Source organism: Morone saxatilis, unplaced genomic scaffold, assembly GCF_004916995.1.
Source record: "Morone saxatilis isolate NCDOM2014 unplaced genomic scaffold, NCSU_SB_2.0 Contig23, whole genome shotgun sequence".
NCBI classification, from domain to species: domain Eukaryota; kingdom Metazoa; phylum Chordata; class Actinopteri; family Moronidae; genus Morone; species Morone saxatilis.
In genome coordinates, this window is record NW_023339796.1 from 18,592,182 (window position 1) to 18,620,141 (window position 27,960).

General features: G+C 40.2%; 2 protein-coding genes across 2 annotated transcripts in view; both read right to left on the reverse strand.

Moving 5' to 3' along the window:
* LOC118334816 (amyloid beta A4 precursor protein-binding family B member 1-interacting protein-like) overlaps window positions 1-9,874 on the reverse strand; it is a 14,164-nt gene extending 4,290 nt beyond the window's left edge. The window contains exons 1-9 of the mRNA XM_035670887.1: window positions 9,803-9,874; window positions 5,088-5,147; window positions 2,480-2,567; window positions 1,639-1,829; window positions 1,489-1,560; window positions 1,249-1,408; window positions 989-1,110; window positions 828-902; window positions 594-737 (exon numbers count right to left, since the gene is read on the reverse strand). Coding sequence (XP_035526780.1) covers window positions 594-737; window positions 828-902; window positions 989-1,110; window positions 1,249-1,408; window positions 1,489-1,560; window positions 1,639-1,829; window positions 2,480-2,567; window positions 5,088-5,147; window positions 9,803-9,874 — 984 coding nt within the window. The remainder of the gene's footprint in view (window positions 1-593; window positions 738-827; window positions 903-988; window positions 1,111-1,248; window positions 1,409-1,488; window positions 1,561-1,638; window positions 1,830-2,479; window positions 2,568-5,087; window positions 5,148-9,802) is intronic.
* A 9,521-nt stretch (window positions 9,875-19,395) lies between these two features.
* Window positions 19,396-26,365, reverse strand: anxa13l (annexin A13, like). The gene is made up of 11 exons (XM_035671209.1): window positions 26,198-26,365; window positions 25,267-25,342; window positions 24,572-24,666; window positions 24,311-24,481; window positions 23,088-23,121; window positions 22,661-22,740; window positions 21,987-22,055; window positions 21,081-21,182; window positions 20,916-20,991; window positions 20,706-20,818; window positions 19,396-20,510 (listed from the first exon to the last, which is right to left on the reverse strand). The coding sequence occupies exons 1-11, from the start codon at window positions 26,210-26,212 to the stop codon at window positions 20,391-20,393; spliced, it is 951 nt and encodes a 316-aa protein (XP_035527102.1). The 5' UTR covers window positions 26,213-26,365; the 3' UTR covers window positions 19,396-20,390.
* Window positions 26,366-27,960: the final 1,595 nt, after the last annotated feature.

A 27,960-nucleotide genomic window follows, 5' to 3' on the forward strand; every position in this document is an offset into this window, starting at 1 on the left:
TACACCTACTAATATTATACATGTTAAAAATAAAGGTAAATTAACAGGTTGTGGTTTTATGGGGAAGGAAACCACAACTTGACATTCTAACGCTTACATTTCTATAAACAAAACAATGTAAGGTGTTAATGAATGAACTTTAGAGGTGCTAGGTGGAGTTATTTTTACCTTTGCACAGAGCCAGGCTAACTAGGTCTAGGTAGGTAGTACGCAAAAGGTTTTTGCCAAGTGTGAGTGTTTAAATTTAGGATGTAAACACCTTACAACTACTAAGAACAGTAAGGCATTGAGCTGGATGTAAAAAGAAAAGTGTTTTCCCTTTGTGTATGGTGCCAAAACCACCTTATGAAACATAACAATAACTAGTGTTTACCAGTTTCACTGTCATGACAACAGCCCACCAGAATTTTCTCCAGGCTATGTGTGGGAGGTGGTTTCACCCACACAGGTTCCTAAATGTAATCTCTCGCCTACCTGTTGTCTCTAGAGCATCAATACATTGGTCAACAGTGCACCATAGACATGCTGGCACTTGAGATGAAATATGATGTAGAATGTTTTCATTGTTCAAAAACGTATTTAATTTGCCAAACCTTTGTCTTTCCTTTGGGTACATAGTAGATGCCCGAGGCCCTGAGCATGAAGTAGCGAGGTTTCCAAATCTTTTTCCCATCTTCCTTTAGATACAGCGTGCCCTCAAGATCAGGAACTATCAGAGTAGAACCTCCAAAATGTTCCTGCAGGGTTAGAGGACACAGATTACACACAGAAACTTGACATATGGTTCCAGTAATATGGTATGGTGTGAGCATGGTCCAGTAACTGACCTTTAGTAAGAGTTGTTTGGCTTGCTCGTTAATCCCTCTCAAACTTGCTTTCTTCTTTTTCCACATGTAAAATAACTTCAGGGTGAGAAATTATGTGTTAAACTATGTAATCAAACTTTGGTGAGAAGAACATGGGTGCACAGTTACTCGCTCATACTCACCTGAGGGTCTGTGAAAATCACATACTTCTGAGGTCTTGACATAAAGTAGATTTTGTTTTCACTGTGGCGAGTCCACGCAGACAGCGGCTCCACTAGATATTCGTGGTCCTCAAATCCTCTTTCTGAAATGATGTGAAAGGGTGTATCAAGCTTCAGTCCTGAAACGTGTGCAACAGAGTCCCTGTGGAGGAGTTTACTTGCACATGCTATATGTGCTTGCCTGCATATGATCAGAGTGCATGTGTGCGTGCTCCTCTCACCGATCTGCAGCTCAGGGTTGGTCTCACATAGGCTCCAGTCTATGCTGCAGTCACAGTGTGTCTTCTCAAACAGCGTGTCCAAAACCTCTCGGACCGTCTGTCTCTCATCCACCATCAGTGTCTTGGAGCTGCCGTCACTCATCAGCACCTTCACAATCAACTAGGAGAGGCAGTAAGTTCAGTTACCTTAACTGTGCAGCTGCAGGGTGAAGAAAGATGGAAAAAACCTGCTGACTTTACCTTCCTCACTTTGGCTTCTTTCAGCTTATCCAGAGCCAATTTAATTTTCTCTGCCTTTGTCTGAGGTTCCATCTAGAAGCATAAAATGAGGACAATTATCATTTTGTCATGAAATTACAACTTGATTTTTATGATCAGTGACTACATTACCGCCTGCAGCACTCCAGAGGTTTTAGCAGTGTTTGATGGTGGAGGAAGGGCAGTTGCTGGCTCAGATTCCTGAGTCACGGCTGATGCTGCGATTTGATTATCCGTAGCGCTGTTGGTCTTTTTAGTTGATTTTGATCCAAGGTCGGCCACCAGAGCATCCAGGTCATGGTCCTCCAGTTCATTAAGAGACTCTGTAAGAAGATAAGGGCAGTAGTGGCGTAGAAAAGCATCCTTGTAAAGGTCACAGGTTAAATCCCTGGACTGGCAGGACAAATTTGTTTGGGCAAAATGAAATAGCTGCACTTATTGCTGCCTAATAAACCCTTGAGCCAGTCCATCAGAGGCAAACAGATCTGACTATGGGTGTTTGGGGAAGTTCAAAGTGAAACTCTGCAGGAAAAAAAAAAAGACTAAAATTATGTTCACCCTATCATTACAAAGGCACAACTCATACAGGAGACGTGTGAGGAAATAAAAAATATTTTTCAAATGTTGTGCTTAAAAACCCAATTCTATTAATTGAACATTTCATGGCAAAAAATACTTCCACAACCATCCACTTACCCCTCCCAAATGGATTATGTAATTATTATTATATGATATTATTAAACCTGGTTTCTCAAGGTTGGCGTGACCTTCTGGCACAGGATAAAACACTCCCCATCTCCAAACAGAAACCTTATCTCTTGAAAGACTGCCTCATGTCTCCCCCCACTTGCATCCTTACTTTCAGGGCAGTGTGACTCTCGGTTGTGTTACATTTCTGTAACATCTGGAAATTGAAGCTTTATGTGCCATTCTTGTTTCGGATGAGCACATCCTCATCTGAATGAGCACTTACCATTTAGGTCTGTGAAGCCAATGGAGAAGGTGGTCTCTCCCTGTGAGACAGGATCCACATCTGGTGTGTCCACTGCAGTCGTTAAACTCTGCAATGAGGTAATATGATGGTAAATTAACAACATTTCACACCACTGGGGTCCTCCTGTCTTGCCCCGCCCATAAATGACAGTTGTATATTATGATATTGTGAAAAATGAAATATAATTTAATTTAATGTTTTAAAATGCTTCTTAAACAGAAGTCATGTCTTTGACAGAAGTTTGTAGTTACAGATAACACTTGAAATCAAAGAGCGGCACAAAAATCTAAATGTATGTGTATGTGCCCTTGAACTGCTCCGAACTGTTGTTTAATTTTGTCACACAAGCCTGTTATTTATCAGGTACTTTGTTTCCCTGCACTTTATCATGCTCTGTTTTCATGCTGTACCCATAATAGAGAACACATTGCACTCAGCTTACTGTACACATAGACAATAAATCATACTTCAGTTTGTTAAGAAAATCTAATTTGTAAAAACGGTGATGTTGCAGTCTGTTCTTTTTATGGGATAAGCTGTATACATCCAGATTGTGTCCCTATTAACGAATTTGAATATCACAAAGAAAAGGGCTGACATCCAAACTGCAATATTTTAATCATTAACAGAAGTCTCCACTGGCTCAATCATATTCTGTAAACAAGCTGGGCCGACTGCCACCCTGTACACAAAATGCCTGCCAGCTTGCAGCTCAACCCTGATGACTGTGTCTGTAAACACATGTTGTCATGCTGGGGCTGCAGCTTAAATGACACCTCCGAGCTCCTAAAGTCAGGGATAAAAAAAATAAAAATAAAACCTCCTTTCTGTCTTCTGGCTCCAAGGCAGAGAATGGACCTAATCAAGGCAATAAGTGGAATTACTTTAAATCCTTTTGTTTCTCAGACTCTGAGAGGATCATTGCTTTAATCAAAATGCCTTTCTTGTTAACTCTGGTAATAGTCTGTGGAGTGGTGTTTGTCACTGTGATGGCTTTCCAAGAGGACGCATGCCAAAGTGACATATAGAGCCTTTTTCTGGTATGTCTGACGTAATGTTTAGGACAGATCCCATTCTCGGGGCTGCACTCATTTAGCTTACATACAGAAATTTGAAATGGACAATAATGAATTCCCCCTCGGGCTGAGGTTGCATCAGTTAGTGTGTAATGTTTTTCTTGGCGAGCCGCAGTTATATGATGAGCAGCTTATGTGTGCTTAAGGGAATATGCAGCGATTGCCCACGGTCCAAACCAGATGCGATGACTTCATATCTCAGCGTCACCTTACATTTTTCTGTCTGATGCTCAGTTTCAAAACAAAGACCGCCATGTGTAATCAGATAATGTTCAGATTAGCGAGGTAAACATCAAGCGATTTGTCTGTTCACTCCTTTTAACTTGTTCCTGCTTCAAAAGCACTGATGGGAACATTCGGCTAGAGTGTAAGAGTCTCAGCTCATCTGGTCATGTTTTGAGAAAGAATGCGACCAAAGATGTTTGATATCACACTGTTGTTTCTCACTATTCTGGACGAAATTTACTAGTGCATAATGACATATGTTGTCAAGTGTATTTTTAGTCATGTTAGCAACGTGGCTCTAAGCACAGCAATGGCGGTCAGTTGGTCCACCACTTTGGTGCAGACTGAAATATCTAAACAGTTACTGGACGGATTGCCATGAAATTTTGTCCAGACATTCATTGTTCTCAGAGGATGAATCCTAATGACTTTGGTGATCCCCTGACTAGTGTCCGTGACGTCACCCATAGGTTTCTAGGAGCTGTTGTGAAGCTTGGTGTGGTTTGCTCTGGCCATCGCCATCTTGGCAGTCCTGACTCTGCCAGCTCCCGGCTAATCCAAAAATGGGCAAAGACGTGGAGCTGAGGTGGGTTGAATGTGGCCTGGTAACTGAAAAGAGCTGTCTGTGATGGCACCCACCTGTCACTCAAAGCAGCCACACCCTTACGTATGCATAACTTCAAGCCTTGATATAATTTAAACAAGTGATTTGTAGACAAATTCACTCTCTGTACAGATGTCACAAATTGGGAAATTAGCTATGGAGACCAAAACCGTTTTTTGTACCAGGCAGTAAACATCAACAAACGTTTATTTCTGCTGTAAATTTGGGCATTTTAATATTGGGCTTTATAGAGATGAACTCACTTTTGGAGCCAGCCTCAAGTGGTCATTCGAGGAACTGCAGGTTTTGGCACTTCTGCTCTGTCTTAATTTGTCAACCACTAAGGTTGCTGCTTGGTACAGATACTCATATCCTCATCAGGATATGTTTTTATTTTGGTGATTGTTTTACTTTTCATAGCACCATCGTCAGGTCAAAATTATCATCTGTGCAATACTTTGATTAATGACCAAATACCTACAAAACTAACAACATTCCCATCAGCCTTATCTGTACTTTATGTTTATTGTTAATTGGCAAATGTTAGCATTTAGCCAACAGGCTCAAGTACAATGTGGAATCTGTTCAACATTATACCCGCTAAAAATGTCAGTATTGTCATTGTGAGGATGTTAGCATGCTGACGTTAGCATTTAGCTCAGAGCACCATTATACAACTCACCTGAGAGAGATGATCCATCTCTCCAAGCAGGTGACTGAACATGGCGTCTATGTCGTCCATCTGAGAATGGAAGAACAAAACATTTTAGTAAAGTAGATTATAAAAGAGACTACAGCAGTAGCATCAGGAACAGAAAAACTTCAGATAATTTCAGTTCAGTTTAATCTAAACCACTTCTTGAATAGTTTTTACATGTAGCGACCAGAAAATAAACTCTATTGAAAGGCCTGCGTGGACTCCACTGGACATTTTTGTGGTATGGAGATACAAACAGTCTTTGCATGCACATATACACAGTTTGAATATGTCTGTCATGGCTGTAAAAATAGATAAACAGTATGCAGTGTGCTTAACCACTCAACAGGAAAAACAAAACAGAAATGCTATCTCTATTTCTAAACAAGTCACAAGAATTGCAATGTAATGTCATTGCCGTGACAAAGCAATGTGTGTGGCAGGTCTTTGTTGTCATACGAGTTACTTTTATTACCGTCCAGCAAACAAATGAGCCTCATCTTCAATAAACTGTGGAGGTGGTTGCACAGTACAGAGGTAAGTTAACATAACTCAGTGATAGCAAACCTACCTCCCGCACAGGCTTTAAAGCCTCTTCTGCGTTATTTGGGTCCACATTCCACTCACAGACAATTTAGAAATAATTTCAGATATAAACAATTTAACTACAACTTTAAAACTGATTGCCTGCTTATTCCTGTATTTCATTTAGCTGAAAGCCACAATGTGAGGAGGTGGCTGCAGTGTGACAGTTCCCATGGCCATACCTTAATATAAAGACTCCTCACTTTATGGGTGATAGCTTAAGCCAAAGTACATCACATTCTTTGCATTAATAAGCGATAATTTCAGAAAAATTGAGATAAAAAATAAACTTTGTGAAACTCAGCGTCTGGGTTTGTTCATATGGCGGCACCTTGCCAGCTGTAGAGCCAAAAATGCATCTTGCATGTGGAGCGGCTTAAAGAGCAAACTGAAGAATGAGCTGTCTGCTTCTTGCCAACTTTTTGAGAATGTTGCTTTGTGTGGTTATCATAAACAATAGATATTAATATACTGTAAACCCAGAGTAGAATGCATAGAAACTAAAAACAGTACATATAGAGGAAAGGTGGTGTTGGTGGTAAGATTTAAATACAGCAAGTATTTTTGGTTGTCATCTGCTTCTTGTCTGCACGTTAACTTATCACTTCTCTTCATGTACAGACAAGATGGGCAGTCCTACAACAAGCAGAATACGTGGAAGCAAACATGAACAACTGTCTAAACTAATAACAAAATATACACAACAGCCTGCAAAGCCTTTATGAACTATCCATCCCTCATAATATGCTATTTGTTTGCAATGTTGAACACATGATTTCTGTACTTTTTCTGCATATATTTTCACACACATATCTATAGAACATTTTTTGCATCAATTATAGTTTATGAAATCACATTTTGTGCCTTGTTTGAATTCTTTTTTATATTGCATTAAGTTGTTGTGTTTGAAACATTAATTCTGTAATTCATTAACGCCGTTCCACTTCACATCTCTATTTAGTCTGCCTTCTGCTCACTGGATATTGAGAAAGGCTCCAATCCCATGTGACCCTAAATACACCTATATCTGTATTCACACAGTCAGTTGTATGTGGGTTTCGTTCCGTGGAGCCAAATCCTCATTTCCTAACTTATTTTTTGGCTACTTGGGGGCGGCAAAAACAAGCTATAAACACAACACTGACATAACAGCACCTTTTAACTTGATATGGTGAAGATGTTAGCAAAAAGCTGTTAATTTACATGCCCAGCAGACATGAGGTACACTTGCTAAGACAATTTCCCAACTAAGACTGCTCCCATCTTTTCTTTATTTACCTCTTCAACCAGAGCTGGATCACGCTGTGTTATAGCTGGATCATCTGAGAAAGAGTGAATACATTCTCAGAAGTAAAAATCAGAGTGAGTCTAAATATGTGACAAGCACAGCAGACATCTGTTTGGCTTTGTTTAACTTCACGCTGATATATTTTATACATTAAAGCTGCAGCTCGAGGTATGCAAAGTGCACATTCTGCCTTGTATATGGTATCACATAAGTGGTGTTTGAGGCATACATAAATTGTCGCTCTTTTTTGCTCTCACTTGTTGCTCTTCACACACACACACACAAATAAACACACCTATACATACATACATACACACACATGCAGCCTAATGTGCATATACACTAACAGGAATACATACAGTATACAGTCCTGCCTGTGCTATTCAGTCTCATTCTGTGTTTATGCTGAACAGTAAACAGACCATCCATTAAACTGTAATGAGGTAAAAGAGGAACAGTGGAGAGGATGGTAATGGACTTAGTATTGTTTCCATATGAAAGTGAAATCTTGGGATCAAGAAAGTGAACTTCACCTTTTTGGCCTGTGAGGACTTCTACTGCCTCACATATGTGAAAGTCAGTCCTAACTTTGTCTCTGTAACTTCTTTCCCATATAAAAGACACATATACACACAGGTGTGTATCTATTTTCAATATTAATTACTGGTACTTGCATGTCCTCAACAAAGCATTACAAAACCACATGTGTTTATGAATTTCATGCTCTCATCAGGCATGTCAGATTGTTGCTGCCGACTCCCACTGTGGTCTCACACATCAACAGAACGAAGAAACGCCAGAAGACAGACAGGCAGGCTAAGAGGTGGACGAGCCAAAGTCTGAGTACCAAAAGCGATTTATTGAGACTTATATGCATGAAGGGAGTCAGAAAGCATTGCCCACTGACAGTAAACCAACATGTTTTTTCTTCTTGTGGTTGAGAGCTTCTTACTGTTTTCTAATTAGTTGCACAACCATCCTTTGGCTGCTCTGAGAGGACATGTGTTTGTCCTAAACAAAGCTGATGTGGCGGCTGAATTATTTAACTCTTCAAGGGACTTTTATAAATAAATCTAGAACTATTATGTATGTATAAATATATGTTTTATATATATAATAGTTCTAAATTTTACATTAGCCTATTTTGTTATATTGATTTACAGTTGCCATAATACACATCTATCACTCTTGGAAAAAAAAAAAACATTCACTGTCATATAAAATGTGTCCTTACCTTTTCTGTCTCTTTCACTCGTGGAAGCATCATAAAGTGTGTAAATGCTAAGAAGCTCATGGGTCAGTCTATAAGTAACCACTTGTACACGTAATGCTGCCTGCACTGCCTCTGCATACATTAGCTGCACTTCCTGTATAATCAGGAAGTACTTTTAAATTCTTTTCTGGTAAAGCAGAGTGAGGTTGACTTTTCTAACCGTGCTCATATCTGCGGTGTTTTGCAGCTTATGACCACAACATACTTCATTTCTCACAATCAGCGACACACACCTACATATATGTAATATTGATTGACATCACCTCTCTTACTCTTCTGTTAGTTTTGTTGCACCTGTCAGGAGAGGTATATTATTTAATATCAGAGGTTTGCTCCAACTTTTAAATTGAGGCTTAAAACTTTTCTCTTTGCTTTTTAAAGAAAATAATTTAGAACAATTTATTCCTATCTTGCATTTTATTTTAACCACAATTTATTTCATATTCTCTTGTTTATTCTCTTTTAAATGAAGCTTATTTGAATTTTATATCTATTAAATCATATTGGGTATATAATATATGTGTCTTTTTACTTAGTTTTGTGCTTCTTATATATATTGGATTAATGTATTTTTATGTCTAATGTAAAGCACTTTGCATTGAAATGTTGATGAAAGTGTTTCACATATGAAAACCAAACTTGCTTTAAGCTCTAATCAGTCAGCATAACTGAAAACACCTGTGAGCTTCCAGGTCCCTTAAATACACGGGTCACCTGAGGTAATGCAGCATATAACTACTATAAGTAATGACTTAAAGGGTTTGATGAATGTAACAAGATTACGCCAACATATGCCTGGCTTTTCTGGTAGTGAAATGAATCTCAAGTCAATGGAAAGTGCAGGTAAAGGCCTCTTATGGTGTAGGTTTTAAACCTATAACTCTAGTTAATTGGTTGATATAATATACAGGTGTAATAGCAATTGAGCAAGCAGCTTATACCCTCCAGCAAAATGTTATTGGACAAAATGAAATGTTGGCAAACACGAAGACATATAATCAACAAAATGAGAGAGCTGCTGTAATATACACTCATTGGCAAGTTTATTCCCAAAACGTATACAACTAAAGCAGTGTAATAGTGACAGTAATGGTCCTGCAATTAATCCTGCGTTCATGAAGGTTATAATGTTTGAATCTGTTGAAACATAGAGAGATGTTTATTACACATTATGATCATTTGGAATCTGCAGTTTGTGTTGCTGTTTTGAAATTTTTTATATATTTATATGTTGGGCTCTGTGTTCTAGTGCCACTTATTGTCTAAAATCAAAGCAATATATTTTCAGGTATAAAGAAATAATTAAATACAATTAGGATTTAAAAAAAGTAGCCTTTTGAAAATACATAAGAAATGTAATATTTATACTTGAATATGTATATGTAAAATAGGGGCATAGGTAAAGTCTGCTTAGACAAGAGTGTAATCAGTTTTTCACATGACATTGAAATAATATTCTACTTACATGAAAATGGGGGGAAATGTCCTTATAGCACAGTGGCCAGATAGAGCAAGAAATATCACCACTATAAATAGTGTAGACATTAAAAGTACCATAGTGTGAACAGAGTTGAACTTCTCTGTCTTATAGTCATAGTTGATGTCAGTAGTTACACTTAGAATCATGTGTGGTCTCACTTTAGCCTCAGCGAGTAAATTAGTAACTATGTCTATGTCTATGTAAGTGCGACCCTGCTATCACCTGCTGTGCATGCATGTGTGTTCACGATACAGTCTCAGCCCTTCAACAGTCCTTTTAGAAAATTTCCTACTTAATATATTCATCATGTGATAAATATTTCTGAATGATTCATAACAAACTACCGTAGAAGGTGGAGGATTTATGTACTTCCATTTTTTTTGTAGTTCCATTTTTCCATGAAAATAAAAGGGTGAAGTGTTTCTAATGTGGGTAAAAGATTTTAATCAAAGCCATGTGAGGTCAAGGAAGGGAAATGAGAGTGGCAATAAAGTGTAATAAAGTTTACATTTTACAGGCAGACATTTTAGAGACAGGTTTGGCTCCAAGTTTACTATATCACAGAGCTGAGTCCTACCACTGCACCCTAATCCAGTACTACAGAAGAGATCAAAGCTTTGATGCCATATAAACCAGAGATTTTAATTCTGACAGGGCTTGTTAAAAACCCACAGGGCTGATCCTGTCATCAAAATGAATGGCAAAAGAAAAGGAACAAAGTTAGAAAGAAATAGCTATTTCCCCTGTGAATAATATAGTTACATGTGAAAAACTCTATAAACTGAAACTCCACTGGACCATTTGGAGCCTGGCATGAAGTTCTGGTAACTGTGCAAACTGCTTAGAAATGACCCACTGGAGTGTGTGAATAAAAATAACATTAGAATTCTCCAAATATCTACCACATGCACAGCTTCAATAGGAATGGAGTGACTCGGCACAGTGGTATGTCCGGGAAAGCTACGGGTTAATTTAAGACTAGGAGCCAAGCCTGTTGCCAATTAAGAGCAGTGAGCGCCACATGTGGGCTAGACGTAGCTATCTCCAGAAGGGGCAAAGGGGGCAGAAACCGCGGTGCGCGCAATGGAGACAAGCTGAATGTGCAATCACTTGCCAGTTACATCTATGGACACTTACTGATTTGAGAGATTGTTTGTTAAGAGATGGTCAAACAGGATCTACTGGGCTGAAGGATTGATGCGCAAAAAGGACCATTCTACCGTGGCACGTTAACATTTTTACCTTTCAGCATTGCAACATGGCACGTATCCCTACCATAGTTTTGCTCTGTGTAACATCTATGCTGAGCGGCGCAGAATGCGTATCTGAGACCTGCCGGGGGACGCGCTGCTTCACTGGACAGGACTGGAGGAGACCGTGCGTCGGAGCGCACTGCCAAGGGCGCACGGAGGCAGTAGCGTCCCCACGGCAGTTTCAACACGCTGCACAATCCAGGCAAAGACAAGTCTACCCGAGTTACCAACAGGATGCTCATTTTAATCATCACCAAGCCCAGAGCGCGCCGTTAGCACCGTACACCATTATCCAACCTCACCAGGGAGGCTTTGCGCAACACGCGGGCACAGATGGCACCAGGAGGACGAACCCCAGAACCATCACGGCGGAGGTGTTCCACCCTGGCTGCGCCGGTGGGACCTGTCCGACCACTGTCTCCCATCACCCGACGAGTGATGACAGTGTAGCACGGGAGTGCAAAGGGATTGGATGTAAACTTCCCCTCCGGATGCGCCAGAAGCCCAAGCCTTGCGTCGGAGACGGATGCGGTACGCATGGAGGAGACGAGAGAGGAAACTCCTCACCTGTTCACGTGACAGACAGAGCGGCCCAATTTCTGGATGAGCTTCCAGACTTTGGGTCTGAACGTGGTGCGTGGATACAGTTGACATGTGACATGAAACCAGGTCAGTATCAGTCTAATAGAATTTAAACCGCAGCCGTCTCAGTGGTGAAATGATACGCACTTAAATTGTTATATAATAGTTGTCTTTGCCACAGGAACCAATGAGGTTCCTTCAGAGGACGCTCTTGTGCTGCAGCTGCAGCTGTCTAAGAGCCAAGAGAAGCTGGTTGAAGCCCTCAGGGGCCAGCAGGATGAGGTCAGGGAGCTGCAGAGGCTCCTCAGTGAGCAGCAGGGGACGATGGTCAACCAGCAGAGAGAAATACTGGAGCAACAGAGGAGGATGTATGAACAGATGGAACAGGTAAGACGGCCCTGATTACTCATGGTGATTGATAAATTGTTATTAGTTCATGGTTTTGTTAATGGTCCATGATTAGAGACACATTAAACATTTATTTAGATGAGGTGGATGGAAAACACCTGACCTGCAGAAGTTTTATTTTGATAATGCTGACCTCTGACCCCTGTGGAAGATTTGTTCCATATGGGGATCAGAGGAAGAAAATGTTGTGTAGAAGCTGAAATGAGGACAGTTAAGCACTAGCTGACTAACCAGTAGCTGCACAGAATAACCTTTTTGTAATTGAATTTGTGTATTTATATCATAAGTCATGATGATTATTTGTATTATCAAACTAAAAATGCTTGTACCTTTTCTGCTTTCAGGTTAAAGCCCAGTACAACGTACTGATGGACAGCATCAAACAAACGTCTTTCCAGAACCTCCAGGGGGGGCTAGACAGTCACATGGAAACCTTGAGTGGGCAGGTTAGAACCCACCAAGCACAGCAGGCTCTCTCTCTGCACAAGGTGGACATGGAGGCCCGCGTGATGGAGGTAAGCTGCAAGTTGAAACAAGAATCAGGCATGCAAGTGTGTTCAAAATATAAAAACAACAACCTGACAGTCAGTATTATGTTTCCATCTTCAGAGAACCAACTAGTTTGTAAGTAAAGGCAGAAGTCAACTAGCATATATTAAATGGACTGGTCAAGTAAATAAGACACCTGCTTAGCTACTCTACCCTGTCCTCTATATGATGTTGGGACCTGACTGTGAAGTTCAGGTAATTTCTGATCATCACACTGATGTGTTTGATGCCATCAGGTGGGTCGCTCCGTGTTGGCCTGTGGAAGCTGCGGTCCTGACGAGTACTGTGGCTTCAGCAGCGGTCATCCTCGCTGTGAGAAATGTACCATCTGTCCTGCCGGCTTCTTCCTGGTCGCCCAGTGTTCAGTCCACGCAGACAGAATCTGCCAGGTCAGCACTACTGTCTTTTAGAGTATGACAGTTGAACTCGTGGAAAGAAACAGGACTATGACAAAACTTTGGTTTTGGTAGCTGGTTGCTACTGTAACTGTGCCACTTGGTTTTGGGTAGGTAGAGTACAGTGGGTTTATCTGAGCTTTTTTAATGAAAACAGCTGCCTGTCACTGCCGAATACTCTGCTATGAGAGCAGTGAGACATGAACCAAAACAGAAAAGTTGCAGGACAGAAAACCAAAAAAATGAACTGAAAGATGCTATGAAGCTCTGTAGAGATGACTGAAACTACAGAGTTAGGAGACTTTTGGTGGGTTCCCCATAATGAGCAATCTGTTTCACATAGAAAGAAGCCATATTTTACACAAAGCCAAGTGTTAATTATAGCTGATTCAAAATGTATTCAAAGTGTTAATTTATTCATCATTACAGGACAGAGATGAATGCCTTGAAATAGCTGATCTGTGTGGAGATCAACAGAAATGTCTCAATACTCCAGGTAACAGAGAACCTTTGTCAATACTGTCTGCATTTGATTACACTCTTATTTATCTAAAACTGTACAATAACAAATCTTTCAACATTTCAACATTTCCCTCTCTTCCATTAAAATAAGTTTTGAACTAACTCAGCTCTTATCTCATCAGGTGGATTCAGGTGTCAGGGCATGACGGAGCGAGATGCGAACTCAGGAATGTGCAGCCATGGCTACTTCTACAACTTGGACATGGATGAGTGTCAGGCCTGTAATGAGTGTGATGGAGAGCCCGTGGCTTCACCTTGTACCTTCACCACAGACACCATCTGCTCTGGCCCTGCTGCTGGTGACAGCGCCCTCTCTCTTTCTTGGGCTGGAGATGTGAGCCTACCTGGTGCAAAAGGCCACGTCCTTGCTCACGCCTTCCCTAGTGTGCAGCTTCACATCCAGGGAAGAGGCGATGCAGGTCTGGTGTCCGTTGAGGATGGACGCCTGGTGCTCAGACAGCACGGTCTGGTCTGGCTGGATGAGAATCTCTCTGTGAGCCACGGCTGTCGTAGTTTCATTCAGGTGTGTCTGCGTATGAACAACACAGACGGCTCTGAAGGTCGTGACCTCAGTGGGGTTAGGGTCGAGCAGCAGGAGGGAAGGTCGCTACAGAGCGTGAGCATCAGCGGGGTAGCAGAGGTTGCCCCAGGTCACCTGATCTCCATCTTCGTCCGGAGTGCCAACCACCACTGTAACCAAAGCAGTGAAGGTCTGCAGCTGTACAACCCTTCAGTAGCTCCACTCAGTTTCTTCTGGCTCTCTCATGACACCGGGGCTGTTGCCATGACTGCACAGGCCATGGTGTCTGCACACTACCATACAAACTATCGCCCGGTCTTCCGTACCACCTCCACCTCTGATCCTTACGTAGTGGGGCTGACTCATGATGGTCGTGGGATCCGTTTTGCAGAAAGTGGCACCATCCGTTTTGTGTTTCAGCAGGCGTTGTACTCCATGGGCCAGGCGTGTGTAAGCGAGGGCTTTCAACTGTTGGTTTACCTCAACCATAATGGAACCGGTATGGAGCTGTGCCGTTCCTTTAAACCAGGGGTCCACTATCGAGACACATCCATTTCCTTGTCTGGAGCGGCTAAAGTTGGCCCTGGGGACACACTGGGCTTTGAGATTCTCTCTCCTGCTCAGTGCAACGTACGTTTCTTTGGTGACGAGACAGGAATCAGTACCCTCAGCTTGGTCTGGGTTCCTGCTGCTATCTCTTCCTCTATGTCTGCCACCGTGGCCCACACTGGCCTTCCCTCAGGAGCAGTTCGAAACAAGCCACTGTTCTTCCGCCAGACCAGCGCTCAGGTGTCCCAGATGGGACTGCTAGGGAAGGCACCCACAGATCAGAGACGAGATTTTGTCTTCAGGGAGAGTGGCACAGCCAGTGTGGCTCTTGATCTCAAACTTATTCACTCCTGCAACCTGGTCAAGGTGACTCTTCTAAGGCGAAGTGATCCAGAAGGGTCAGGAGGAGGTCGGGAGGCAGAAGGAGTGCGACCTGTCCCTCTGGCCCAGCAGGTGGGTGGTCAGATGCCTGAAGGTAGTCATTGGGCCAGTGTGAGCCTGCGGGCATCCTTCCAGGTTCATAACGGCACAGCGGTGTTCTTCACGTTGGACTGTGTACGTGGACGGGTCAACCAGATTAGCCACCAAACAGGAAGTGGAGTGTCAATCCTCTGGGTGGCAGCATAACATATAAAAGACAAAACTTTATGATGTTGTTTTTTATATGGTTTCCATTTCAGTAGACCACTTATATGATGGACTAGTTTCATTTGTTTGATTTTAAAGGACTGTTGTGTCTGAATTTTTTTTTTTCTTGCCTGGAGTTAGATAAGGAGATTGATACCATTCTCATATCTGCCTGTTAAATATGCTTATCTTAGGGTAAAGACTGGAAACAGCAGGAAAAGGCTAGCCTAGCTTTGTCCAAATGTAACAAAAATACACCTGTTAGCACCTGTAAAGCTCACAAAATAGTACTTCCTGGATGTAACTCCAGTCCTATGAGTATGTGCATAGCCCTCTACCTATTGTCGCCCATTGTCTGTGGGCACCCGAAGCTCTAAAATTTAATGTCTTTACTGTAGAGAGACAAAACAAAAAAGGAGAGGGCTTGGAGAAAAGTGATAACAAGAGGACTAAATGGTTCTGTAAAGTCCCCAGTTAGTGCTCCCATTAGCTGTTAATGGAAATATTTTCAAGTTGCAAAATAATAAAAAAAATACTCCAGTTGCGTCAGACGAACATTCACTTTGCGTTTGGTTTAAAAACATCATAAAAGCAAAAAGGTGTGGTTTTATGCCAGGTTAGCTGCTTCCCCTTGCTCCCTGCCTTGGTGCTAAGCTAAGCTAAGCTAATCGTCTCTCCTGGCTGTAGTTTCATATTTAACAGACATATATGACCAATGGCATTGATCTTCTCATTTATTCTAACTCTGAATGAGCAAATTTCCAAAACATTGAACTTTTCACTTTGCTGCTTGATTTTGTAGTGAGTAGCCTACAGCTAAACGCTCAAATATGGACTTTAATAAAATAAATGTAGAGTTATGCATCAACAACTGTATTTATATAATGCAAGTATTAGTACTGTGTAATGATTTTCACAGAAGTACAAATGATGGTTCTAAACAACTGTATTCACCTTCTAATACTGTCGAGTTTTCTGCTTTTTTATGTTCAGAAATTCCATGTGCTGTACTTTGTCTGTCTTTTATTTATGTAATTCAGTTACTCTGTTTGACGCCAAAGGACCTTCAGATGATTCCCACTGTGAATACAGCCTTTTCTGCTGTCACAAGAAGAAGTTCGCTGGTGCTGGTTTCATTCAGGAGTGTGTTTTTTAAGAGCATGTGTTTCCTGTTAGCTGCCATTTTCTAATGTGAATATCTAATGCATGCCTTGTTTAATGACCATATTGTTGTTGTTTAGGCCCTGTTGACATCACACTGTCCTGAAGAGACAGCATGCTATTTCAAATTTTAACACCTTAAGATGTAGTTATGCAAAATGTAATAAAGTGTATATTTGATGTTTTACATTAATTACAATAAAAAATACAATAGTTTTGCTGGTTTTTTGTTTTGCTGCTACCTATGTGTGAGGACTCCTGGTGTGACGGCCATTTAAAGAGACTAACTTTTGAATGGAGAAATAAAAATTTTCTCTCAAATAAATAAAACTTGAATTCTTAAGCATAAAACATACCCTAGCTCATTTTAAACACGGTACCGTCAGCCTAACCTGGTGTAGTAGCTAAATGTACGGTGGCTAATGTTAGCTCATGTTAGCAAACTTTTAGAGAGATATGGCTGTGTAGCTGACATTCCTTAATAAGTTGACTGCCTTTATGAGTCTTTTCTACTTGTGCTACTGTTACTGCTATTACATTTTAGCATTTAACATTATTAGCACGTTTTAGAACTAGCATTTAAAATGTATCAGCATACAGCTGCTAGTTGTGCTTTTAGTTGTAGGTAGTAAGTATCCACAGCTTGTCCACAATAACAGTAATATTTAGTAAACCTTCATATTTTTCTATTTATTTTCAGGTACATCAGGATTACAGTCACAACAATATCACGTAATGGGTAACAGATTATCGCAGTGTTTTTGTAATGGCAGGCATGCACTTGTTTTTTGTGCAGAGCATGTTTCATTCCTAATCTCCCTATTAGAGACCGATAATATTTCATGTACTAATCCTATACTGAGCTTTTCCCTATGTGCTGCAGTTAGAGACTGAACTGAATATGTTCGCTCTTTGCAGAAGCTGCCAGGTGTTTCCTATTACACATCAAAGAACAGAGGTCCTTTATCATGAATTTAAACAGTTGAAATTATATTAGCTGGGTAGTTAACCTCCTAATGGCCTTCCTACGCACGTCCACCGACAACCCTTCTCATTCTCAGAGAGCTGCTCTGCTTTGGCACAAGATCAAAAAGCATATTACGACCCTGGGCATATGTTCTATGAAAACCAGTAGACCAGTTGATGTTATTATTTCAGCCTTTGAAGTTGTGACCTTCAGGTTAGTGTGTGCTATAGATTATTCAATAAATCATGACTTTTAGGGGATTACTGCCATTAATATGCAGGTTTGTGTCTTGAAGGTGCTGGTATGGAGTCTCGGCGATCAAAAAGAGTGCCGACTCAGCCATTTCCCACTTCAGACACCTAATTCTCTCTAGTTCAAGGTTACCTGACCAGACTATGAATAAAGCTTTGACAGTGCAGTTTATGAACTATGGCTAAATCGTGTGCACAACCTTTTTCAGAAACTAGACAGAAGACCAAAGACAATAGCCAGACTTAAATTGACAAACAGAACAGAGAGAAAGCATATCATGAGACAAATTGAAACCACCTCCGGGCTGACGGATGCAGGCTGGGTGAGTTATAGGTCTGAGGATGATAAATGTTTAGGGAAAAAGGTCAGAGCCCTGCAGTATAGAGGGTGGAGCTCCGTCTGGCAGGACTAGTTGCCCTAACACATTAGCACTCTGGATAATAGAGTACAGATGGAGAGAAAGACAAGCATTTTTGTGTTGTTGTGTGTGATTAGGCAGTGCATGCATTTGGTTGTATGTATCTTTTAAAAAAAGATGTTACTGTTCGGTCCTACCTGACCCCTACCTACCTTATTATATGGCATTTAGAATTTGGTTTAGCCTCCAAAATAAAAAAGTAAATCGAATCGGGAAAAATCGAGTTGCACTAATAGTTATGTTATTTTTAGATAGTAGGGGGTGAAGGGGCAGGTCCAGATATGAATAACTATTTGGAATGTCTTGCTTTAAAAAAAAAAAAGAAACATAAAGTTCAACCCCTTCCCCACACTAATAATTTTCCAACAGTCCCTTATTTGTTTTTATCAAAAAATAGGATGATTTCCTTCCAAAAACTACAACATACTGAGACAAATGTTTCTCAAAAGGGACTCTCACATATCATGTGTTCAGTTCATACCAATGGAATCTAAACTCCCCAACTTCATCTCACATTCACAGACGTGTGGTGCACACAGCCTTCTCAGCCAGAGAGATAGACAGGTTGCTGGAGTTTGAGTGTAGTATGAGGTAGATGGTGGGGCTACTGGGCTACATGTGGTGCACAGACTGCAGATGTACAGTACAGGTAGCAGAAAACAGGTGTACTCCAAACTTTACCCGTGATACCGAAACAACCATAACATCAAGGCAACAGAGAGAGAAACGAAAGCTGTGGGAAAGAAACTAACAGTGGGAAAGAAAGTGAGAAATCGGCTGCTCCTGTGTCAGTGCATCTGGAAGCAGTTCTCACTTGTTTTGAACTTTTCTTCTCCTCTATCTCACCCAGAGGCGTGCCACAGTTTCTGTGCTTTGTAGTAAGTCAAAATATTTTGGGGTATTTACTATAAAAAAAGAACCTTTGTACAGCTTTGGATCATAGGCCACCAACAGAAACATTACATGAAATAGTAAATAACTAAATCTTTATATTTAACATCAGAGCTAAAGCTTGTTTATAAGTAATATCACAATGTTCGTTATACAGAATGTTAAAGTACATAATATGTTATACATGTTAGAATTTATTTATTATATGCTTGATTGATCAACTCTCATTTCATTTCTGCCTGAAATGCATTACCTACAATATTCCCAGTGGTGCAATACTGCCCTCTATAGGAGAAAAAATAATAAACCATGAATTGTTTTGGTGGAGTTAAAATTTATTATTACGAATCACACCACATTTGTATGCCATTACAACAGATTATCAATCACTACTTCATATAATTTAGTGTATTCATTTGCTATATGACAATACACCCTATATTAATTTATAGTACTGTAATCTTGGTTTTAAATACAATTAGTTAGGATACAATTACATACATGGATGCAGACAGTCAATTATCAGTGATTGTATTTCAGAGGTTACAGAGCAGAATGTATGTCTTTTTCATATTTTTTTATGATCATTTAATGATCTTAAATGCACAGTGATCTCAAAGTTTTACACAATGTGGGACTATAACTCTATTGGGTATTAGTAAATCTATTGCCTGACAACAGGAACACAAGCAACTGTCTAATAAAGTGTGTAACTGTGAGTTGTGATTAAAAACGAGACTACAAACCATCTAAGTTAAAAAATCCCACATAGCATTTAGGGATGTGACTACAAAAACCCAATAGTGTGTACTTTAAAGAGTTAAGGCTTTTGATATCAGGGTCATAACATAGTAGTCATGTATAATTAATCCTCTGGTGCATTCAGATATCAGAGATCAAACGTGAGAATTCGGCACTTAAGTGTTGAGTGTTGCAGCAAAAAGAAAATTGCATCACTACCATCTTATGAAAGGCATCTTTGAGGCAAATAGTAGTGTAGTTAATGGATGATGCTGACATGAAATGAATAACATGAAAAATAAAAGAGGCTATATAGTTTATGTGGAGCAGCAGCAACCTCTTAATGTTTACAGCTTTGGGATATGTTTTAAATGGAACTAGAGCTGAAATGCAAAAAGACTGTAGAGCTGCTGATTGTGCATAAAAGTGCCACAATGATGCCATTATGTTGGATAAATAAAAGGATAACACATATTCAACGTACCTCTGTTGTATATTAGGCTAAAGAAGTAAGATTTTTCCACTTAGTGTAATGTTCTTGGCAAAACTGTGTATTAAAAGGCTATGAATGTACGTTTATATTGTGTAAAACACTGTATAATATAATAATGAGTTGTCTTTTGGTCCATGCTGCAAAGAGAACTGACTGTCTCTAGGATGTGAGAGATGAAAAAAGACAGATAGAAAGACTTCCATAAAGTGAATGAGTGAAACTGGTAAAAAGGAGTATAAAGAGGAGGAAGAAGAAGGAGAAAGGATGAGTGGGTACAGAGGACAGACTGTGTCACTTTGGTTAAATGAGGCCTGTAGGAAGAAGGTAAGATGTTTTAATGCAGGATCTCAATGAGAAGGCGTTTGAAGTCCCCACCACATTCTGAATCCAGAGCATCTTTCAGGGTAACATCATATTTCTCCAGGTACATGTCCTTCACTGTCTCCAGGTCGATCTGTGGCGTAACAACAAAACAGTCAACACAAAATCTCTTTTCATTGCTTGTTTTTGTCTTTGAATTGGATGCTTATGGACCTAAATTACTTTTAGACCACATTTAAGACCAACATTGGGTTTGGGTGATCTGGAATCTTCATTAACACTCAGTATGATTAGATGTTTGGTAATGCCTTTACACACACAGACTTGCCTCAGAGCGGCCTACGATGATGCGAATGAGTGTGTCTTCATCTGTGCCTATTCCCTTCATGGCAGCATTAAGACGACGAGCAAAGTACAGCTGCGGGTTCTTAGCACACCTCACTATTAAACACACACACAAAGGCAGTGTTATTACAAGAACTTATACTTGATTTGATATTTCACAGCTTGTGAACAATCCTGTTACAGTGTAACCCACCTAGAGTAATGTAGCAGTCCTTCAGAGTTCCTGTTGCCTCAGAGTCAATGGTGTCCAAAATGTCTGTTCCTGAAAGCTGCAAGACAATAAGTTAAACATGTGAACCTATGATATCAACAATAAGGAGAGATCTTTTTTTTCACAGGAAGAGAGTGCAGTCCTTACCGACTCATAGACCTTAAAGGTGGCCTGAAGCTGCAGGTAGTTCCTGTGCGTCAGGATGAAGGTGAAGGTCGACTCATCCGTGCCAAATCTGCCTTCTCCTGCCTGGCAGGCACAAAAAGAGGAAATAACATTTGTATTTGTCTTAGATGTAGCAGATTCCTCTCGCTTAATTCCTATGCACTTGCTGAGAGGAACAAAAATTCTTATTTTCATACTTTCTATTATCATTCCTGTTAGTAATAATACGATTGTAGTCAAGTTAATTGCTGAGATTGATGTTATTGATGTATTGCTAGTAGTATAAACTCTTGTAATATGTAATAAACCATAATTAACTTAAAAAGGGTATTATCATTCTGATATAAAGAGGCATATATAACTGGCTCTGAAACCTCATTATGATGTTAAGCAAGACTAGCCATGCTAGCGGCTCTGTGAAGCTGTACCTAGACACAGCGGTGCTTTGAGCTTTGAACGTCAACCTGCTAACATTTGTTTGCTAACAGTAGGATTCATTCTGTGAGGACCATGAATGTCACAGCAATCCATCCAACAGTTGTAGAGCTATTTCTGGACCAAAGCGTTGGACATCTGTCATCCTTGAGTGACTCAGGGTCATTCTTATTTGAGGAGTTTAACAATAAAACCTATATTTGTATAGTATTACTGTAAAACTCCAAATATGAAGCTTCGCACCTAAGCTGGGAATTTCCACAAAGATCCCACAGATCCTGTGTTGTAATAAAAGTAACAGTGCTCTGATTTGATAAAAAAAAACTGTACTTGTGAGATTTGCCATCATCCATCTAAATCTAGGATCACATTACCTCGCAAACACTGGTGTTATTTAAAGGGCAAACTATGAATAAGGCCTCTAATTCAAACTATGCAGCACAGAGAATGTACCTCAAACAAAGATGTGGCATCCTGTTCGGCTAAATCTTCATCCACATCATAGCCCTCGTCTCTGCTGGCCTGTGGAAAAAGAGGGATATATGAGAAGAGAAGGATGCAGGAGATATAGAGGGGTGAAAAGCCGAGGAGAGGTTTAAGAGGATGGATAAGGGAGGTGATGCATGTAGAGAGAGTGAGGGAAAAGATTTAGTGAGTGGAGGTGAAGGTGGATTACGAAAATAATCTCAGGCATTTAATGGGATAACAATCATCTGCCACACATTAATGGGAAACATTTGAAGGCCACTGCAGCTCTTTGGTCGCTGTAGAACATGAGTCACAGTGTTGTTTGTCTTTTCTTTCTGGGGGAAGGAACAGAAAGGGGAAGCCAAAAAGGGTGGGAGCGCTGAAAAAGACTGAAAACTGCATAGAGGCCGAAGCTTGCCAGACAATGATGTGATGTGTGACCAATGTCTCAGTGGGCGAATCACAGCATGGAGAACAATTCTGCCAGCCATTATCAAAGAAAGACAAGTACTATTCTCCTGCTCTTTGTGGCTTCCATCCAGATTCAAGACATCTACCTAAATATCCAATTGTGCTTGAGCTTTGGTTATCCCCTTGTAAACTACCAATGTTAAAAGTATCTTTTACAGCTAAATTAAGCCAGAATAATAAGTGTGTACCTGCAGCAGTGCCATCAGCAGGTTCCTCACATCTCCACTGGTGTCATCCTCAATGTCTGCCTCTAAGTCACGCTCATTCACTGTAAAGTAAGATCCAGAAATACTCAACACTTAAGTAGTGTCTTACCAAACTGTTCACACCATCAACAGATGTACAATATCTGTGTTCCTTCCAGTACAGTGCTACAAGATAATAAGTGAAGTGTAATAAGTGAAATGTGATGCAGAGGAGGATGAAATCAGACTGTGTTTGTGGCCAGTGAAAGTATGGCTCATTACACAGTGATTCACTCCACAACATTATGACAAATGCAAAACGTAGTACTTATCTGTTTAATGTGCTGGTTAAAGGACCACACTTTCCAGGATGAAATGAACATCAAATTGGTATCTGTGAATGCATGACTCAGCATGGAAGAAAACTCACCCTGGGCATAAGCTTCCTTGTAGCTCAAGATGTCCTGTTAGAAGTAAGAGGAAGATGACATTTAGCCAGCTTTATGGAGCATTTTTCAGCTTAATATTTTGGTTTAACAGCTCACAACTTTACTGTTTTGATTCATTCTCAATGCTCTCATATTTCAACTGGCAGCTGACAATCCCACTGTACACTACCATGGTATCGGTATGCCGCTGCAGTGCTTGTTACATGAATAAATGAGTAACAAGAATAACAACAAGAATAAAGCCATTAGTTAGAACTTATTAAATTATTGCCCCTTATTAAAGTTCTGCTAGCTCCTTCCCTCTCAGCAAATTTAAAAAAAATACATCAGAGACCTGCAAGGGGCTTTAGGGGGCGTGGCCTTGACACAGACTGCAGTGATTGACAGACTGACCGCAGCAGCGTAGCAGAAAGCGAGCTGTTGAGCAGCTTTTACAGTCATTTGAAACACTTTCACGGTCGTTTCTGTGGGGTACCTGTGTTGTAGTTGAGCTAACAGTTTAGAGAGGCTAACTCTGTTGGGGGGGCTGTCAGTGCAAGGATTGAGGTAAACATTGCAGTTGGGTGGTGTTTCTACAGCCGTCTAAAGCCCAAGTTTCAGAATGGAAAAAAAATAGAAAAATGACTAAATAGAGGGTTAGCAAAAACTAGCATAAACTCCTGTGAATGACTTCACAGACTCCCACTCAAAGTGGAGGCTGGAGGAGGTGGGCTGATTAGAGGGTGTTAACACTGTTTTTATAGAGAAATGTTCTGACGTAGAGTCGCACCAAACGGTCACCTCGATCTCAGCATTGGGCTTACGAGATCCTGGGTGATTTCAAACAGTAGAGGGCGTGGTAAGACATTTTTAACCCACAAAATGCAGATTTTCATAAATTTGGTAATAATGTCAGTTTTAACACCATCATTGATGTGTTTCATCAATATATAGTCACATAATTTAGTTTACAGCTCAAAAAACATGTTTTAGGGTGCAGTACCTCTTTAAGTATGCCTTACTGAACAGTGGTACACAAAATGGAGCCAATACCATAATCAGTTTGGTCTTTAAATAGAAAATCAACTGGCAGTGAGAACAGACTCTACAATAAATTGAGCATGTAACTCATAATGCCCAAAAGTTTAAAATAGTCAACCTGAAGTTAAGGAAAGGGTGAAAATAGAAACATGTTGCACAACAATAGTATCACATATTGACACACCTCATTGGTGGCTGTGCACAGGATCTCTACCAGCACCGCTTCATCTGTGCCCGCCCCCTTCATGGCCTTCCTCAGCTCCTTGGCGAAGTAAACACGAGGAGGGTCCAACATGGCCATGGTGGCCTTCTCAAAACTACCTGTCAGCTCCTTCTTCACAACCTCCTCCAACTCCTGAACAAAGAAAGAATTAACACGGTGCATGGTTGTCATCTGTGCAGGTGAGTGTGTGTAAGAGAAAGATGGAGACAGGCAGGTACTTACATCGTCGTACTTTTCGAAGTAGGCCTGTTTGATCTCCACACGCTGAGCGGCAGAACGATTGGCCAGGATTTGAATAATGGTCTCTTCGTCTGTCCCTGGAGAGCAATATACACATAAAGGGTTAACTTCAGAATCCCTTCAAATACAGTAAAAGTGCTTAACCATCATAGCAATTAACTAGACAACTAAAAGACATTTTAAAGACTGAAGGCAGTCTAGAAATCTTGTCACTATGGACAGGCCTTTTATTAAAATGGCTGCCAGGCTGACATTTTACTGGTAAAAATGTGGTAAAATGGCTTTTAAATGTTATATTCACAATACATTATAAATACATTAATTCATTCATTTATATTGTGCATTGAAGCTTGTCACTGTTAAACTAGCCTTTCATCTTAATGCATAATACACTTTTAATATGTTTTGTGGTGGACTTTAATTGACAGGACAGCTCGAGACAGACAGGAAAGGGGGAGAGAGGGAGAACTGATTACTGATTACATTGTTGTTGTCTGATTTAGGGAGATATTGTGACTGCACTGATAGTCTCCTTTCATTCTAATCAGATGACAACAGGTGCCTTTATCACATGCATAAAAGACAAAGAGGTTTCATGAGAGGATTAAATGAGAGGAACGAATGATACACAGTGACTTATAGAGGGACAAGCCAAACCTTGTGTACTGTACACTTACCTAAACCTTTACATGCTTTTCTGATAGCCTTGATATCAGCTGTGACATCAAAGTCCTCATATGGGACTATGGTAGGCTGGAGAATAAAACGTAAATATATACATCATTCATAAAATGTTAGCAAATACATAAAAACTACAAAATGATACACTCAAAATATACTTTTAGGGTATTATTGCAGATATACTGTACATTAAAAGCAGGTTGCAAAGTCTTACAAAGTAAAGCAGAACAAAGCTGATATTTTAAAAAATTTACTAGTGCAACACTACAATTATGATTCTCTCCGGTCAAACAGATTAAAGAGGGAAGTTCTGGAAAGGATTCATCACAGCACATTCAGGGCAGCTTGTCCCGCAGGAAAAGGGTGACGCCTGTGTGTGTTTGCTGAGTCATGGGGCAGCAGCAGCAGCAGCAGCAGTGTTCAGCAGTGTTCAGCAGCAGTATGCAGTCTCCTCTCCTCCTCGCCCACCCTCCGCTGAATACAATGCGGCCTTATTGATCAGCGTTTCTGAGACATTCCTCCCGGCTGCTGCTGCCTCCTCGGGCTGGCAGGGCACACTCCCTTTGCTTCAGTTAACTGCGCAAGTTCTGCTTCCCGGCACTCCGACTGTTCACAGTTTGCGCACAAAGTCTTGTTTTCATCTCCTAATGAAAATAATAAGCCTATAATAGTATGCCTATATTATGAAGTAGCCTACTCAGTGATACTTTAGTGACACTGTAGCCCTGTTATTTTATGACTTTGGCTTTTCATCCATCCGTTTTTTCATGTTTATCCTACTGTTTCACTGCAAACCCGAACTTCCAGCACTGTAACAGTGTCTGATTAGTGAACCCACCCATTGCAGTCATGCAGATTTGATGCACTGGTTAATAAGAGCTGATGTTGTTTTAGCTGCAGAAGTTGTAGAAAATCCACTTTTCTTACCTGTACGTTGCCCATGACAGTCCGGAGCGCTGTTTGTGGTCAGAAAGTGAGCAATGAAAGCTGTCTGTGTTGGTGATGTGCTGTGTTGTGCCGGTCTGATGTGTGATGCGTGTCAGGTCGGATCGGCTGTTCCTGCAGGGACGCAGCCCTGTCCGGTGCTGCAGGGATGACGTCACTGCCGCTCATTAGTTTAGCAGGATGTAGATGGGTGCTGGGGGTGGTGGTGGAGCTGGGAAGATAGGCTACAACAACTGCCTCAGTCAAGTAATCATCAACTAGTTGTTGGACTGTTTCTAATAATGGGCTTATGAATGATTTACTCAACTATTGTTCTTAATCACAATTTTGAGGTACTTGCAGATGCAAATATTACTTTTTACTATACTATTCCTTTTTACAGATATATTTAAAAATTTTAATTTAACATACACAATGAGCATCTTATAAAATACAATGCTTTACTATAATTTAAAGTAGCCTTTGTAAGTAAATAAAGTTATTACGTTAAAATGCTGCTTACACCTTAACTTAATCAGTAATCATAATCATCGTAATGATTATCTGTAAAAACTTAAAAGTAGTAAAAGTATGAAAGCAAGACTTGTAATGGAGTATCTCTCTGTTTCTTCCAACACTGCTTGTGCCTGCCTTCAACACAATGCATCCTTAAAATAATGCCCTACTAAATTCTGCACAAAGTTTTATATTGAATACATTCACAAAATTGTTCACTCCCACCCTTAGGTACAAGATCACTTTATGGGTCATTAGGATGACTGAAGTAGCATCCAGAACCTTCACTTTAGTAAAAGTTGTAATATTACAGTGTAAAAAATACTCCTTTATAAGTAAATGTCCTGCATTTAAAATGTTAGTTATTATGCATGGGAATGGTCCCAGGCTGATATAACATCTTACAGAGTTATTATTGCTGATGCATAAACATGTGAGAACCATTGTAACATTGTAGCTGGTCAAGGTGGAGCTAATGTGAACAACTTCAACAAGTGATGGGTAGTTAAATCTGTAACAATGTATCACATTTAATAAAATGATTTTATGTTGTGTTTTAAAGATCATAATCTGAAAAGAAAGCTTAACGAGTAACAACAGCTGAAGAATAAATGTAGTGGTGAAAAAAGTACAGTATTTCCCTTTCAAATCTAGCAGAGTAGAAGCATACAATAAAAATACTCTGGTTCTACCTCAAGTACAGTAATTGAGTTAATGTTACTTTACAGCAACCACTGTCTAGATATGAAGGGTCTCATTCTCCACATGGTGGCAGTGTTGTACAGAGTGCTAGAACACCCAATACCTGTTATAGTGAACTAAAATGAATTTGGTTGAATTGAGTGTGTGCAGGTGTTTGAAGGCTGAAAGAATACCAAATTTGTTGCTTTGTATTAAAAATAGATATTAAAGCCATTTTCCTATTGATGGGTAAATATGAAAGATTGCATTTTAAGCATATTGTTGCATATTGTGGGGTTTTATGGTATTTAATATTTTTGTATCAACTTGTATCAAATATGGAATTTTCTAAACATATAATTAAAAAAAGATGGTGATAATGTTCTGTTGATATCTATGACTAATCAATCGACTGTATAAGGAAGGGCTCAGGCAGGTTTTGGTTTTAGGTGATAAAAGATTTTGTGACAGACAGGTTGCAGGGGATAAATGGGTTATTACTGTAAACCTCAAACAAACAAACAATACATAATTAAGAAATGTGCAGTCCTTGAGCAAACTGGGGATTT

Bases quoted from the DNA above. Each gene is read 5' to 3' on its own strand.
- anxa13l (XM_035671209.1), bottom strand. The intron at 23,122-24,310 runs GTGTGTCAATAT...TACTTCTAACAG, and splicing joins TGTGCACAGCCACCAATGAG to GACATCTTGAGCTACAAGGA. The intron at 20,511-20,705 runs GCAAGTCTGTGT...GTTACGCCACAG, and splicing joins TCATCGTAGGCCGCTCTGAG to ATCGACCTGGAGACAGTGAA.